We start from the raw sequence: 16,955 nt of genomic DNA, 5'->3' as shown, positions 1-16,955 counted from the left end.
CCACTTTGCTATACATCAGAAACGAACACAACATTGTAAATCAACTACACTTGAAGAGAATTTTTTTAAACGATATTAAGGATACTGATACACAAAGAGTACAGACAGGACAATTCCATTCACATTAAGTTCAAAACTGGGAATAACCCGTGTTTGCTGTTAGAAGCCAGAGTCATGACTGTTCCTGTGTGTGTGGGCAGCAACTGAGGGGTACAGGCTTTGGGTGCTGATGATGTTTTGATTCTTGACGGTTAAGTGTGTGTGGTTGGCTTGTAAAACTTCATTGACCTGTGAGCTCATGATCTGTGCACCTTAAAAATTTTAAAGTTTACTGATATTACCATACAGGTTAAATTAAAATATTTTTTTTCCACCCTTGCTAAATTGTACCAACCCTGCTCTCTTGCCCCACTGGGAGTTTTTGCCGGGCCCTGGCCAGACGGAGACTGGGTGTGACGCCTCCTGGGGATGTCTGGCAGGGACGGGCCAGCCTACCTGCGACCTTGGAGCCATAGGCCACACCGACCCCGCAGATGTTATTGTTGGCAGCCGCAGAGACCTCCCCGGCACATCTCGTCCCGTGGCTGCGGAGAGAAGTGAAGATGGGTTAGACAGAGGGTCAGACGACTTGGAGAAGGTTTCTTAAATTGTCAGTTGAAGCAGTTTGATGCTTTTGAGTGGTTCTGTTAGCCTGGAGCCAGTCCAGGCCACGGCATCTTCCGTCTTAGTCTCTCCTCTCACCCCTTTCACCTCCCAGACTGTGAAGAATCTCCTCGGAACATTTCAACCTTGAAAGGTGATCTCTACTTTAAAATCTAAAGTGTCTTCCTGCAGAAGGCAGTCATAGGCTTTCTGCGAAAAGGGAACATGAGATTCACAGGTTGGTGCTGGTCTAAATAGCTGACTTTGTTGTTGTTTTTTTTTTTTTTTGAACAGCTAGAATTGTGGGCTAGTGTTTATTTTCAAGGCTGGTTCTGGCCACCAGGCAGTGAATGCTGCCTGTCAGCTGTGGGACAAAGATTATTTACCTTTGTTGGATTCTAGCCTCCTTTAAAGCTTCCTTTCAGACAGTAAAGAATCTGCCTGCAATGCAGGAGACCTGAGTTCAATCCCTGGGTCGGGAAGATTCCCTGGAGAAGGGAACTGCTACCCACTCCAGTATTCTTGGGCTTCTGTGGTGGCTCTTTCGGTAAAGAATCTGCTTTCAATGCAGGAGACTGGGGTTCGATCCCTGAGTTGGGAAGAACCTGTGGAGGAGGACATGGCAACCCACCCCAGTATCCTTGCCTGGAGAATCTCTCTGGACAGAGGAGCCTGGCGGGCTACAGTCCATAGGGTCGCAAAAAGTCGGACGTGGCTGAGCGACTAAGCACAGCACAGCTCCTTTAAGAGATGTGCTGCAGACCCCCACCTTCCTCTGGGAACCAAAAAGCACACACTGGCAACATTTCACATTCAATTTCAAGGGCTCCACAGAAACTTTGAGGCTGACCAGATTAAGAACCCTGGACAGTCATTAGATCCATCTTTCTGAAGTTTGCTGGCCTGAAGCTTACAATTCTGAGCAAGGCCTTCTTAGGGCTCATGTTCTAGACACTGTCATACGTCCAAAGGCAGCACAGACTTCGTTGTGAGGGAGTGAGTTCCCCATCACTGAAGGCATGCAAGTGGTTTGCTCATGTTAGTGCAGGGGCCCAGGGGGCACTGGGAGCTACATAGTTCTGCAGTAGACACTGTAATTTCATTAAGCTTCTCCCTTCTGCTCCCTTTTCCATTAGACCAACGGGATCCAAACAGTTCTCCCTTCTGTGAGCACTTCCCCTCCACTGAGCAAGGCCGCCTACTGGCTGGCTTGGGCCCACGGGATGCAGTGGAGTGCGCAGAGGAGCTTGGGCACGGACAAGGCCCCGAGGGGAGCATGAGCGGACAGCACCTGAGGGGAGGCCCCTGGAGGTCTTCTTCCTCCAGACCCAGCCAATCGCCCCATCAGCAGCACATGGAGAGAGACAGGTGCCCCACCTACGTTAACAGCATGATGAGCAAGCAAGCAAGCGTTTGTTCTCTTTTAAGCCACTAGGTTTGCGGGCCTTTTGTTAAATGGCAACAGAACCAAGCGTAAGCTTGAAGTCAATCAGAATGTGTGTTTGGACTCCAAACAGCATCCCAGCTATGGAGGAGCCTAGTGTTCATGTCCTTGCAAGCCACCAGCCCCAACCCTGCAAGGCCCTCCTAACGCTCCAAGAAGCAGCCAAATTTGAAGTCAGCTGGAACAGCATCTGCTTGGCCTGTGGAGGTGATGGCAGTGAGGGCTGCCTGCTTGCTATTTACACGGTGGGTGCAGGAGGGCACGTGGGGAAGGGGCTTATTGGCTGCATAGCCCAGAAAGTCCTGATTTCTGCAGTGTAGACTAGTTGCTACATTCTCCTGGGACACACAAACCTACCACATCAGTCCAATAAAAGAAATCACATCTGAGGATTGAAATATACATATTTTCTTTCTCTACATGAAGAAAAGCAAATTCTGCCTCCATGAAGGTTACACACCACAGGGACTCCGAATTCCCTTGGAAACAAGAATGACTGTGGTGGAGGAGACCTCAGCATTGCTGCGGAGGGAGCCCAGCTCTGAGGGGTAAGAGGACGACCAGCACCCAGCCGTGGACTGAGCGTGATGTGCTCACTGCCTCTGTGGCCTCACCGCCTCTACTCCTTGCGGGGGCAGGCACTGTTCTATTTCACAAATGTCCAAGTTGAGTCTCAGCGGTCCTGGGCCAGGTCTGAGACCGAGGCTCCCTGACGCAGTGAGACTGAAACTGGACCCCCCACCACCCCCCCACCAGGAACAAATCTTCTCTGCCCTAAAACTGCTCATGGAAACCTGGAGGAGGAAATCGTGCAAACTTCCTTGAGCAGAGTAGAGACACTGAAGGCTTCCGTGTCTTTAATTTTGGCTTTTAAATGGGGAGATGCCGGTCATGGTTCCTCCACAGGAACATTTGGGAAGAAACACGTTTGACTGTTTGCAACCCCATGGACTCCAGCCTGCAGGCTCCTCTGTCCTTGGGATTCTCCAGGCAAGACTACTGGAGTGGGTAGCCATTTCTTCCTCCAGGGGATCTTCTCAATTCAGGCATCAAATCTGCATCTCCTGCATTACTGGTGGATTCTTTACCTGCTGAGTCACCGGGGAAGCCCCCTGGATACACAGTCCGGGAATTCTCCAGGCCAGAACACTGGAGTGGGTAGCCTTTCCCTTCTCCAAGGGATCTTCCCAGCCCAGGGATTGAACCCAGGTCTCTCGCATTGCAGGTGGATCCTTTACCAACTGAGCTATTAGGGAGAGCATTGCTAAATTAGGTGATGACAATTAATTATAAGTGGCTGTGGCTCCCTGTTGGTGATACCAGGCCTCTTCACCAGGCCCTGGGCCTCTGTGGACTTCATTCCCGCAGCCTCAGATGTCTTCCCCTCAATCCTGTTTTCCTGATCATCTCAGGCAAACATCCTCACTCCCCTGAATGTTGGGAAAATCATTTTCCAATTCTATATTCACCTGGCCCCTCGGCTTTCAAGAACATTCAGTAGCTCCATTTTGCCTCTAGAATAAAACACGATCTGTCAAAAGTGGGAATAGCTGTTGATGGGGGTGGGGGACACCTATGGTGGCTTGTTTGGCCTCCTCTGACAAAGTGGCAGGAGTCAGGGGTATGTCATGTTGCCAGAGTAGCCCGTTCCGCTCCCCCATGTCCAGGCCCCTGGCAGTGTGGTCTTCTTGCTCCTCCATGAAGAGATGAAGCTCATTTCTCTCTTGAGTCTGGCCTCATGACTTGTTTTGTCCAAAAGGATGTGGTGGAAGAGATGAGCCTGGCTCCCACGAGGACCGCAACTGTTCTTTCTCCTGAAACTGCCCAGGTGCCATGTGGACAAGCCCAGGCTGCCCCATTGGATGATGAGAGACCGTAACCCTTCATGCTGGTCACCCCAGCTGATAGCCAGCCATCCCCCAGAAATGTGAGAGGCCAATCTAAGCTGGCCAGTCCCCAGCCCACCTGCGATCCGACCGTGGATGCACGGGCAGCCAGATCAACAGACCTGTCCAGCTGACCTGCAGACTTGTGAGCAATGTCGGTGCTTATTCATTCTGGGATTTGTTATGAGGCATTATTAGGCAATAGATAACTGATATGCTGGACAAGCAAGGCTGGAGGGATAACCGATTTAGCTCAGTTTATTATTTTAAAAACAGGAAATATTGAAAAAGTATAGACAAATTCAGTGAATAACAGAATGAATCCCAGATGGCCAACACTCAAGTCTATCAAAGTCAAGGGCTTCTCATAACTTAGATTTTTTGTGAGTATACTATGGTTTATTCATCAGAACCCTATTAATAATAGACATTTGGGTGTCTGTTTTCTTCTGTTTGGAGAAGGAAATGGCAATCCACTCCAGCATTCTTGCCTAGAGAATCCCATGTACAGAAGAGTCTGGCAGGCTACAGTCCGTGTGGTCTCAAGAGTTAGACAAGACTTAGCTACTAAACAATCACCATTCTTTTGTTAAATACAAATGATTAACATTGTGTATACATGTACAGTTAATATTTTACCATATTTGATTAATCATTTTTGTGAATGAGTTTAAAGGAAATATAGATGTTATTTTCCCTCAAATTGTTTAATATATATCTCTAAAACATGATGATATCCTACATAACCACTAGAGCATTATCACACACATAACATAATTGACAAAATGGTAGTTGTTTTTCTGGGAGAGCAAAAAGAGAATCATTCACAGCAGAGACTTCTCTATAGACTGTTCATGTCTGCTGCCTTCATTTACATTTTATGTATCTTCAAAAAAATTGTTCTGAATTCTGTAAATGGTTCTCTATTTATCCTCTGTGTTGCTGATTCAGTAGTCTGTTCTATTGCATCTGCTTTCTGATGCTTCAAAATTATTTTGGCTAATGTTTTGATTTTAAACAGAATGTGCTATTTAATCAATAAAATATTTTCTTTCTTTTTTTTTTTAAAGATGAGAAGGTCATTGCTGAGGTGCAAAGGATGAAAACTAAGGTAATGGTGGTGTGCAGAGAAAACAGGAAATCGATTCAGAGGACAGTTAGGGATGTTGTTCAGAGAACTTTAACTTATAACGAGCACTTACTGTGGCTCTTTTGAGACACCTTCAATTCTCCATGGAGGGTAGATGAGCTCTCTTTTGATCATGTACCCACCTGTATCCTATTGTAGTCCATATGGTTTTAATTTTAAAGAATATGCCTTGAGGAAAATGAACCCTTGAGGGAACAAAGGACAGGTAAAGAATATTTACCTTATTTGTTATGGAGACACTGGTCACAGAAGAAAGTTAAACAGCAGAGCAAATATGTAGTGAAGTTATGGTCCACAGCCCAATTCCCACTTTCCTGAGCAAAGCAAAGTGTGTGGTTCTGAACACAACCCGTTAGGGCATCCTAGACTTCATTGTGGCCAAAGGAGTCAGTAATTACAAGGGCACATCCCTCTGTCTTATACTGGCAGAGATTTTTTAAAGAAAAAATTTGGCCTTGCTGTGTGGCTTTTGGGATCTTAGTTCCCCAACCAGAGATTGAACGCACACTCGTGGCAGTGAAAGTGCCAAGTCCTAACCTCTGGACCTCCAGGGAATTCCCAGGATTTTTTATTTTTTATTTTTAAGAAATAACAAACCTCAAAAGCTCAGATGAGAGAATGGATGTCTGAGAAAAAATGGCAGGAACACTCATTTATCCCTTTGGCATAAACTTTCCTCACTTTCTGTCTAGGTGGAGAACCTCTGATTTAGATCCTATAGAAATTCTCTCCGTGAATTTCACAGTTACATTTTCTGGCGCTTAGAGGGTGCCTACCATTTGCCACACTCTGTATCAAGTCTGTATGCATATCCTAGTACCTCAGGCAAACCTTCAGGGTGGAGTTTAGTCGCATTTTACAGATAAGAAAAACTGATTCAATTCAGGGATCTCTTATTTCATACCAAACAATTAATAATATACTACTGCATTTGTCCATTATAATCTACTGAATTTTTCTCTGTTAAGAATAATTACCACCTGGGGACCATAAAATCCCCCTAATATGGTGAACAGTTTCCAAAGTAGAAATGATTATTCCGATATATCTCTATTGCAATCCATATCACTCTCTCCATTACTCCCAAATCTGCATTGTGTCTGTTTCTTTTAGTTGAAGGGGAAAATTTAAATGATGAAAACTTGTATAATCCTGGTAGGGGAATAGAAAAAGAAAAACTCGAAACTTTGTGGTATTTCTCCAGTGACTCAGAAAGTGTGAAAGTATTAGTCGCTCAGTTGTGTCCGATTCTTTGCGACTCCATGGGATGTAGCCCACCAGGCTTCTCTGTCCATGGGATTCTCCAGGCAAGAATACTAGAGTGGGTTGCTGTTCCTTTTTCCAGGGGATCTTCCCGACCTAGGGATCGAACCTGGGTCTCCTGCATTGCAGGCAGATTTTTTACCGTCTGGGTCACCAAGAAGTCCTAGTGGAATTTCTTCAGTGGCTCAGAAGAGCTCTCCACGTTCAACTGTGTTGGATTTCACTGTGCTTTGGTTTGGACAGAGAGAGAGTTGATTACAAGCAGCAAACTTTGAGCTAATATCAGCTTATGAGGTAGTCTCAATGCTCACATGAAAGAAAAACTTAGATTAGGTCTTTGAAGGCAGTTTGGATTGTATTATCCAAGAGGTGATTTCAGAATTAGTCCATGAAGATGAAAGGGAAAGATGTTCATCTATTTCTAAACCATTAGATGTCACCAGGGTAAAGTATTGGTTTCTATCACTGTGCTAATAGCCAACCAGAGAGGACATTTTTCTCACATGTTCTTTTTTGGCCTGTTGCATTGGGTTCTTCAAAATGAAATATGACTTTTAATTTAAAAAAGTTAATCACTGAAAATCTTTCTTATTTGAAGGTTTAACTAATGCTATCAATCAAATACATTCACCTAGAGATAGACGATCCTTCTCATCCATTTATCCTTCCTTCCCTTCATTTTGGTTGTTTGAATAATAAATATCTTCTCTCTTCCTGAATTTATAGTAAACTTTTTGTAACCAGGAATTGCATCGAATCCAGAATCTCTTACTCTTTAGGACGTAATGGATAGAGCACGCTGCACCCGGTGATGCTCCGTAAATATTGCCGATGGTGGGGATGACATTTCAGTGGTACACGCCTGTCAAAGAAATGCTATGCAAGAGAGATTTTTATGGACAGCAGCATGGTAATAGACTTCGGATCTGCAATGCATCACCAAACACTGACCTAAAACCCAGCAGGGTTGGAAGATTATTGACAAAGCATGGTCTGCAAGCCTAGGGAGAAGCTGGCAGCCCTCAAATGGACAGATGTCGAGGCCACTCAACATCTTGGCCTGGCTGAGAAGGTGTGCCACCCATCCATCAACCAGCCAATCAATATTTATGGAATGCCAGCGAGAAATAGATGTGATGCTGGATCCTGACCAGTCAGCTGTAGCTGGGTTGCGTGTTATAGAGGCTTATTAAATATGTGTTATTTCTGCCTGCTTGCAGTTCGGGTCATTGTTGCTACTGTGGCTACTATTATTATTTTGCTTGGCCCAAGTCTGTATTTCTCTGACTGCAAGTGAGGAGGAAATTATACTCCTTTTCCAAATTCCTCAACTGTGTTTCAAATACATCCCTGGAGCGCAGATGCCACATGTAATTATTAAATGGTTTGCAGTAGAATAAATACACTTTCTCTGCTGAAAAAGGAAGAAACCAACAAAATCAAATTAAGCACAGGGCAAGGGGTTCTAATACACATCTCCTCTAAAAGCTGTCCTGCACATGTATGAAGTTTGCCTTCAGAAAAAGTCCTTGGCTGTAAATTCCCACTGGCTATCTATTTTACACGTGGTAATGTATATGTTTCCATGCTACTCTCTCCATTCGTCCCACCCTCTCCTTTACTTTCCACGGTGGTGAGGAGACCGTGATGGAGAGCATGAGCTTTCCTGGGCAGCTACTGCCTCGGAGTTCTGACCAGCCTCTGTGGCCAGGGGGTTTGGCTGGAGCTGCGACAGCAGCAGCAAGCCCATTGCCGGTCAGTACCTGTCAGCCCTTCATGGGTGTTTTGATGCTGAAACTGTCTTATCCAAGAGCCCGAGTCTGCAGAACAAAGATGGGGTGTTGGGTTTTATGCCCATGCCCAGAAGATAGCGAGTGAGTGAGTGATAGTCGCTCAGTTGCTTCCCACTCTTTGCGACCCCATGGACCATGGCCCATTAGGCTCCTCTGTCCATGGGATTCTCCAGGCAAGAATACTGGACTGGGTTGCCATTTCCTTCTCCAGGCCCAGAAGAGAATGCCTGAAGAAACTGGCAGGCCTCGGGGCTACACAGCTGACCAGAGGCTCATGCCTCCTGGACAGGAAACATTGCTCTGGCCAGAGACAAGGGCTCAAAGCTCTCAGAACCTCAGGCAGCAGCATGCCTGGAGGGTCTTTTTTGTCCCACCCCATGCAACCACAAGAGCTCTTCTCTTCTCCTAGCAAACCAATTGTCCAAACCTGTCATGCCTGCCTCCTCCACAGAGCCTTCTCGGATTGCTGACCTGTGTGCCAGCCTCTAACTCCCGGACCAGTTATCCAGCTACTGAACACATCTGTACCCCTTGCCTCTGCTTCTTTGCCTAATTTCTGTTAATACCCTATTCACCCCAGAATGCACTCACCCCTCCTCCAAAGTCTGCCTAGTACCTTCGTTTAGATCCGGGACCAAAAGCCACCTCTTCAAGGAGGCCTGTCCCCATTTCCCCAGGCAGAGATGACAAGAGTTTTGCATTTCTCCACACTCTCCTTTACTATGAGGCAGTGCCTGTAACCATCCCCCTCACTGGTGGCAAGTCCTGTCTCCTGTCTCACCAGTTGTGTGACCTTGCACACATGACAATCTTGCTGTGCTTCGGTTTCCAAAATGGGGTTTATAATGTCCACACTTATTTCAGGAGGTTAGGTTGAGAATTAATACACACAAAACATGAACACAGTGCCTTAAACACATGTGGGTGTTAGTCATTCAGTTGTGTCTGACTCTGTGCAGGCCCAAGGACTGTAGCCCACCAGGCTCGTCTGTCCATGGGATTCTCCAGACAAGAATACTGGAGTGGGTTGCCATGCCCTCTTCCAGGGGATCTTTCCAAACCAGGGATTGAACCCAGGTCTCCTGCATTTCAGGCAGATTGTTTACTGTCTGAGCCACCAGGGAAACCCAGGTGACTGCTTAACAGGCGTTATGCTTCCTTGCATTGTTTCAACCTTGGGTATACTTAGCACTCAGTGATTCAGGCTTCTCTGGCCTCCTCACGGGACATTGCAGGCTCCTCAGAAGTGTATCCACCAAAACTAATAGCTTCATGAGCACCACACTAAAGCCCCAGTTCTCTTTATCTCTTTTTATGCCCTGTGACTTAATTTTAAAACTTTATTACTCTTTTTAATGTTTTTTTATATATTTGGCTGTGCTGAGTCTTAGTAGCAGCAGTGGGATCTGGTTCCCTCACCAGGGTAAGCCCTGGGCCCCTGCATTAGGAGTGCAGTCTTAGCCACTGGACAACCAGGGAATTCCCTGTGCCCTTTGCCTTTAAAATCTACTTCTTTCTATAGGAAACATCAGAATACACAAAACTAGAGTGAAATCTCTTGTAAATATCATCATCCAGCTTCTATGATTATTAACTCATGGCTAGTTTTATTTTCTCTAATCCCCCTCACTCTGTTATCCTCTTCCCCAGGCCCCTAGCTATACTGAAGGAAATACTAGGCATAACATTTCTCCCAAGGGTGACTTTTTAATGAACTTATCCTATACTCCTGGGAAGGATGATATATTCACATTCTCCTTCTGTCAAGCAGGAATCACCTCCAGGATTCCAGCACCCTACTGTTTGGACCACAGAACCTCCCAGTGCTATGGGCCTGAACTTTGACCTGCCTTCCTCCCATAATCACTTTCAATAGTAGTTTTTATTTATTTATTTTTAATTAATTTTTTTAACTGGTTTTGTAAACCAATAAGCAAAGACCATGATCTGATCTGTGGTACCATCCAGGCTTTGTAATAACAAGCCATGATGGATGAGGATTTTTGAAAATCACTTGATAATTGTGAAAAATCTCATTTACTAGTCAGAGTGTCCACTGTGTCTTGAGTCATTGGTGCCTTAGCAGGCAAGGATCATCCTTGCCTGACTCACGATGACTGTGTCTGAGGCAATTGGACACTTGGGGATTTCACCGCTGGCAATGAAGAATTTCATTACCCTAAGCACTCATTAGTCCTGGAGGACTTTAGCCCATTTAAAATTAAACTTTCAAGAACAAGTTTGCAAATGAAATTATTTAAGATAGAGGACACCTCCACTTTGCTTTTGTTTTTGTTTAAAGAATATTCTTATAGCTCATTACATGGGAAGACTTACTTGGGGGGGGGGTGGTCGTGTTCAGGTTCAGAAATGAGTTTGGGGGAAACCATTCTGTTGTTTATATTTTTGTGCTTGGATCAATCTATCAAGATGAATTTAGTATCTACTAGCTATAGAGGGGGAGAAGGCAATGGCAACCCACTCCAGTATTCTTGTCTGGAAAATCCCATGGAGGGAGAAGCCTGGTAGGCTACAGACCACGGGGTCACTAACAGTCGGACACGACTGAGTGACTTCACTTTCACTTTTCACTTTCATGCATTGGAGAAGAAAATGGCAACCCACTCCAGTGTTCTGGCTTGGAGAATCCCAGGGATGGGGGAACTTGGTGGGCTGCCGACTGTGGGGTCGCACAGAGTCAGACAGGACTGAAGCGACTTAGCAGCAGCAACAGCTGTAGAAGGGGAGGCAATAGCTGGCACATGTAATGCTACTGCTCTTTCGTTTTTCTAACTTCTTATTTTATATTGGAGTATAGCCCATTAAAAACATGATAGTTTCAGGTGCACAGTAGAGCAAGTTAGCCACTCTCATACATGTATCCATTCTCCCTCAAACTCCCTTCCTGTCCAAGCTGCCACATAACATTGAGCAGAATTCCCTGTCCTGTATAGCTACTGCCTTTTCTGATGGCTTGTGGACAGCTGGTGACTGACAGTGCAGATATCAGGCCCACGCTCATGGTCCTTCTTAGAACAAGGTTCCAGGCACCATTTATAATAATGTCTTCTCTGTGGTTTAGTGACTTCTATTTGGTGACTTCACATCCCTGTGTCTGAAAGTGGTTTATTAGCAAGGATCTAGGGTTGCAAGTCACAGGGAGTAAGAGACACTTCAAATCAAATATTCTCCAACCTTTTTAATATATCCTCCCTAGTAGTTCAGATGGTAAAGAGTCTCCCTGCAATGTGGACTCGATTCCTGAGTCCCGTTGATCCCTGGGTCAGGAAGATCCCTTGGAGACGGGCATGGCTACTCATTCCAGTATTCTTGCCTAGAGAGTCCCATGGACTGAGGAGCCTGGTGGGCTATAGTCTACGGGGTAACAAAGAGTTGGACATGATTGAGTGGCTAACACTTTCAAGCTCATACGCTTTTACCAATCCTAAATACACACTTACCAATTCTGCATGATGACTTTAAACTGCAAGTAAGGTTAATAGAGAGTAGGGACTATGCTTTTGCATATTAGCAATGATCTTTTTAAAATGTTACAAATTGGACCCTTTACTCTTTTCTGCCTTTTCTGTAATTACCAAGCCCTGTGTGCTTTGTCTATGCCCCAGACAGTCTCTGGTCAATTCAATAATTGTAGGAACACAGTCTAATCTACCTGGTCCACTCAGGACCTGTCCCTGGCCATTCTTTGTTCTTTTATAATACACTTCTGTCTTTTATAATAAAAACGATGCTTATAAAATAATGGTACAACATGGACTCAGACACAGAGATTGGGTTCCAGTGTTGGCTTTGATATTTACTGGTTGTTTGACCAGGTAAGTCAGGCAATCTTTCTGAGCCTGTTTCCTTATCACCAAACTGAGGAGGACAGTATTTATTTCAATTACCATAAGTTTGTCATGAGAAGTAGAAGAGATAAGTAAAGTGAATAAAGAAGCAGAAGTGATTAAAGTGAGCTTCAGTCATTAATTGAAGTTCATATGTTCTATCAAGTTCACTCAAAAACATCAATAATGGGGAAGTATTAGGTTTCAAACTTAATTGATATTGATTGACAAGCCACTTGTCTCAATTTCTTGATATTTCTTACTTGTGAGAAATTAGGCATGAATTTTACTTGGAGAAGAAAGAGGCTATGTTTTCATGTTTAGTAGCAAAACAGGTTGAAGAAAAGCCATACTACCATTGGGTAGTGTTGCATAATAGTATATCAAGCAGAGCATCAGACCTAGAATTAACAATACTGTATTGTGTATTTGAAAACTGCTAAGACAGTAAATCTTCATCACAAGAAAAAAATTTTTTATGTGACTATGGGTGGTGTCAGATGTTAACGAACTTATAGTGGTGATCATTTTGCCGTATATACAAGTATGGAATCATTATGTTGTATGCACGTGTCCGATTCTTGCGACCTCACGGACTGTAGCCTGCCACTCCTCTGTCCGTGAGATTGTCCCGGCAAGAATCCTGGAGTGAGTTGCCACTTCCTCCTCCAGGGGAGCTTCCCGACTCAGGGACAGAACACGGGTTTCCTGCATTGCAGGCAGATTCTTTACCACTGAGCCGGCAGGGGAGCCCTGTTCTGTTGTATACCTGACACTAATTATGCCTTAGTGAAAAATACTTCCAACCTATGCCAATCACATGTACGGTTCTGTCAAAAGGGACTACATGAGCGCTTATGAGGTCACGGCAAAAACACTTTCCAAAAACATACAGACACAGACCGAGGGGCAAAAATGTTCTCTGCAACAGTTTCAAGAGATCAAGTGAAACTCATATGTTTACATTCACCTTGTGGTGTGTTGAGAAAGGATTTCTTATTACTCCTATTTTATCTTTAAAAAGGTGGCAAGTAATTCCTATTCAACTGAACAATATGGTTGAAGGAAATTTCTAGAATGTCGCCATATTAAAAAAAATTCAAGAATTAAAAAAATATAGCCACAATAAAGGAAAAAGTCACGGTATAATTTCGTGGAGCACTGAGATTATTTTTCTGGTGATATTCAAGCCTTAAAACACAGAAGAGAGTGAACTAAAACCCCACTCCTGATGTCGCAGACATCCCCAGAGGCCCAGTTTACCTGTTAAACCAGTCGTCTGTGTATCTAGGATACGGATAGGGATCATTGCTGCTGAAGTCGTAGCTCGCCTCAGCGTTCTGCAAAACACAAGGTGTGTTATTAGGTCATAAATCCAGAGCACCGGCATGAGAAGATGCTAAGAGACACAACTGTCTTATGTGGACAGTCCCTCACCCAGGGCTATGTCAACCTGCTTTCTGGACCAGCCCTTGGAGAGGTGATAGAGCAGGAGTGTGTCCATGGAGGTTTCTATCCTCTCCTGGTATCCTCTTTTCCAAGCTCCCTCACCCCAGCCTGTTCCAGGTTCTCAAATTGTTAGCAAATTTGGTGCTACCCAGGATCATCTCCATTTTACGTTGAGGGACCACTGTGGGTCAATGGGGCGCACTTGGAGTCAAGGCTCACATTAAGCTTCCCTGGACTGATGGCCAGAAGGTTCTAGTTCTCATGTCTCAAGTGAGGAAGCCTGTTGCTTTATGTACAACTCATTCCCAGCTCCCAGCTTTGGGCCGACAGAGGCTTGTCTCCTTTACGATTACGAGTTTTAAACCCAAGACCCAAACGCTGGCCACAATATCAACCTCATTTATTTACTCAACAAATATCATTGAGTCTAATATATACCAGGCCTTCCCTGGTAGCTCAGCTGGTAACCTGCAAGGCAGGAGACCCCGGTTTGATTCCTGAGTCTGGAAGATCTGCTGGAGGAGGGATAGGCTACCCACTCCAGTATTCTTGGGCTTCCCTGGTGGCTCACAAGGTAAAGAATTCACCTGCAATGCAGGAGAGCTGGGTTCGATCCCTGGGTTGGGAAGATTCCCTGGAGAAGGGAATGGCTACCCACTCCAGTATTCTGGCCTAGAGAATTCCATGGACAGTCCACAGGGTGGCAAAGAGTTGGACACTACAGAGCCACTTTCACTTTTCATTTTTATATCAAGGACCTTTCCAAGGATGGGAATACAGTGGTGACATCCCTGCCCACATGTAACTTACAGCCTAATTGGGGGGACAGATATCAATCTAACAAGTAAATACAGGATTGCAAACAAGGGTCTTCTTAACCCTACAGGTTACAATGAAGAGTTTAAATTCTATGCAGTCCAGCACCTCCATTTTTCCCACTGAGAGTCTTGCCCCTCAGAAACCAATTATGTACTCACTTAATTTGTCTCTAAGTGATTTCATGTTTTAATTTTTTCCATCTCAGTCTTCAACTGATCAGCCTTTTGTTTTGGTCCATGATGGGAGATAGTCCCCCACCACCGGGTGGCTAATCCCTTCCTTCCTCCTCTCTGCCTTGTAGGCTGCCCAGGGATGCGGAGTCTCATGAGGCTCCTCTCTTCTCATCCCACCCTCCCTCCTTTGTTTTTGAGGTCTGCAACCAAGATCCCAGATGGTTTCCTGGTCCACAGTATCCACTTGGCTGGGAATCACTGGGTTAGGTGCATATTCCAGCTTGGAGATGTCTCGATTCCAAGGCACCCTGAGACATTTTCAGGAGTTGTGCTCTTTTATGAGACAAAACACTATAGTTTGTAATAGTGTTACATGACATTTGCATGATGTTTTTAAGAGCAAGTTGACCAGTTCCATGAGTCTGGGTTTCCATTTGTTGGGTGGCAAAGGGCCATCAGTAGCTGGAACGACCTGAATTGTAATACTAATGTATTAAAATAAATGTGCTTGGGGCAGAAGTCACCTTGAAATTTGTTTAAAATTTTTTCATTTAAAAGGTTTTAGCTTTACTGAGGTATAACTGATACACAAAATACCCCATACATTTAATGTGTGCATCTTGCTGAGTTTGGACATGTGTACATACTCACGACACCATCTCTACAACCGAGGTGCCCAACATCCCCATTACCTCTAAGAACGTCCTTGTGTTCTTTTTTTTTTTTGTAAGAACATTTACCATGAAACCTATCCTCTGAACATATTTTATAGTATATAATACTGTATTGCTGACTGTTACATGACAGAGGTCTAGAATTTATTCATTTGTATAATTGGGAACATCATATTCATTGAAAAACAATTCCTCATTCCATTCAAAATTTGGACCAGTCATTGTATATTGGGCACTGAACATGGCTGTGTTCTAGAATCTAGGTCTTCCTTCAGTTCCTGGCTTTAGAGAGGATAATGTCCTGTCTCCACTGGTCATAATTATTGGCAAATACCCAAATCACCTGCATTCACCATTAATATAAGCCCATCTTTGGAAGATCCTCTCAGATTCGGCGTTTTTTTTTTTTTTCCTTGACTTTTCTTGAGCTATTTAGATTTAGTTCTTTCAAGGGATACTATCTTAAAAGTAACTTCTTCCTCTTCCCTAAGTATGTTTGGTTACTTCTAAACTTCCCTGAATTTTTGAGACAAGAGCATTCTTAGGTAGGGTTGGTGGAGTGGGAATATCAAGAGGAATACAATCTTTTGGGTTTCAAAGCTGAGGTTGAAACTTTAAACAGTTGATTTAGAAGATTATTTGCTAAGCTTGGTTTGTTTCTATGTAAAAGAGATTAAAAGGCCCCATTCTGAGGTGAGCTGAATGGAAAATTCATGGACTAGCCCTCCTGAGGCCCTCAGAGGGGACCCTGAGTGCTACCTCTTTCTTCTGAACTGGGTTCCTGGAGTGGGAAGGGGATGTATTGGAATGCTGAACCTCAGAGAGGTGTGGGACTCATCCTAGGACAGTAGCTGAGGACCAGAAGCAGCTCTGTGGGGTGTCTTAGCTGAGGGACCTGGGGTGGCCCCCCTCTGTGCTCTGTGATGCACAGCGCAGAGCAGGAAGCAGCGGAATAATCTTGGGAGGCTGAGATTAGTGAAGTCCAGGGGTGAGGACAGTGAGGATCCAGGGTTCAGAGAGAATATATGAGCAGGGATGACTGAGGCCCATGGGGGTGGGGCTGCAGCTGTTGGTTCTAAGGTGGAGAGGTGATGAGACATGAGCTCTAGGACCCCACCCCCTCTTCTTGATTCTGTGCTAGTCCTTTGAAGCTTGAGGGTGGAGGCAGGAGGGTGGGGGCACAACTTGAGCAGGACAATGTCAAATTTCTACCATCGGTAGAGTAGCTTGTTGGATAGAAATTAAACGGTGGAAAATTCTGAAAGAGATGGGAATACCAGACCTCCTGACCTGCCTCTTGAGAAATCTGTATGCAGGTCAGGAAGCAACAGCTAGAACTGGACATGGAACGACAGACTGGTTCCAAATAGGAAAAGGAGTACGTCAAGGCTGTATATTGTCACCCTGCTTATTTAACTTCTATGCAGAGCACATCATGAGAAACGCTGGACTGGAAGAAACACAAGCTGGAATCAAGATTGCCGGGAGAAATATCAATAACCTCAGATATGCAGATGACACCACCCATATGGCAGAAAGTGAAGAGGAACTAAAAAGCCTCTTGATGAAAGTGGAAGAAGAGAGTGAAAAAGTTGGCTTAAAGCTTAACATTCAGAAAACGAAGATCATGGCATCCGGTCCCATCACTTCATGGGAAATAGATGGGGAAACAGTGGAAACAGTGTCAGACTATTTTTTTGGGCTCCAAAATCACTGCAGATGGGGACTGCAGCCATGAAATTAAAAGACGCTTTCTCCTTGGAAGAAAAGTTATGACCAACCTAGATAGCATATTCAAAAGCAGAGACGTTACT

General features: G+C 44.6%; 1 protein-coding gene across 1 annotated transcript in view; it reads right to left on the bottom strand.

The window, feature by feature from the left end:
- LOC102179575 (neuroendocrine convertase 2) overlaps positions 496-16,955 on the bottom strand; it is a gene marked incomplete at its 3' end in the record, with an annotated part of 202,343 nt that continues 185,883 nt past the window's right edge. Inside the window, 2 exon segments of the mRNA XM_018057223.1 lie at positions 496-584; positions 13,290-13,366. Of these exon segments, the coding sequence (XP_017912712.1) occupies positions 496-584; positions 13,290-13,366 (166 nt within the window).

The sequence above is a fragment of the Capra hircus genome, chromosome 13 (genome assembly GCF_001704415.2).
Source record: "Capra hircus breed San Clemente chromosome 13, ASM170441v1, whole genome shotgun sequence".
In the NCBI taxonomy this organism is placed as follows: domain Eukaryota; kingdom Metazoa; phylum Chordata; class Mammalia; order Artiodactyla; family Bovidae; genus Capra; species Capra hircus.
Note: the sequence above shows the minus strand (reverse complement) of the source record. Positions and strands in the feature narration are given on the sequence as shown.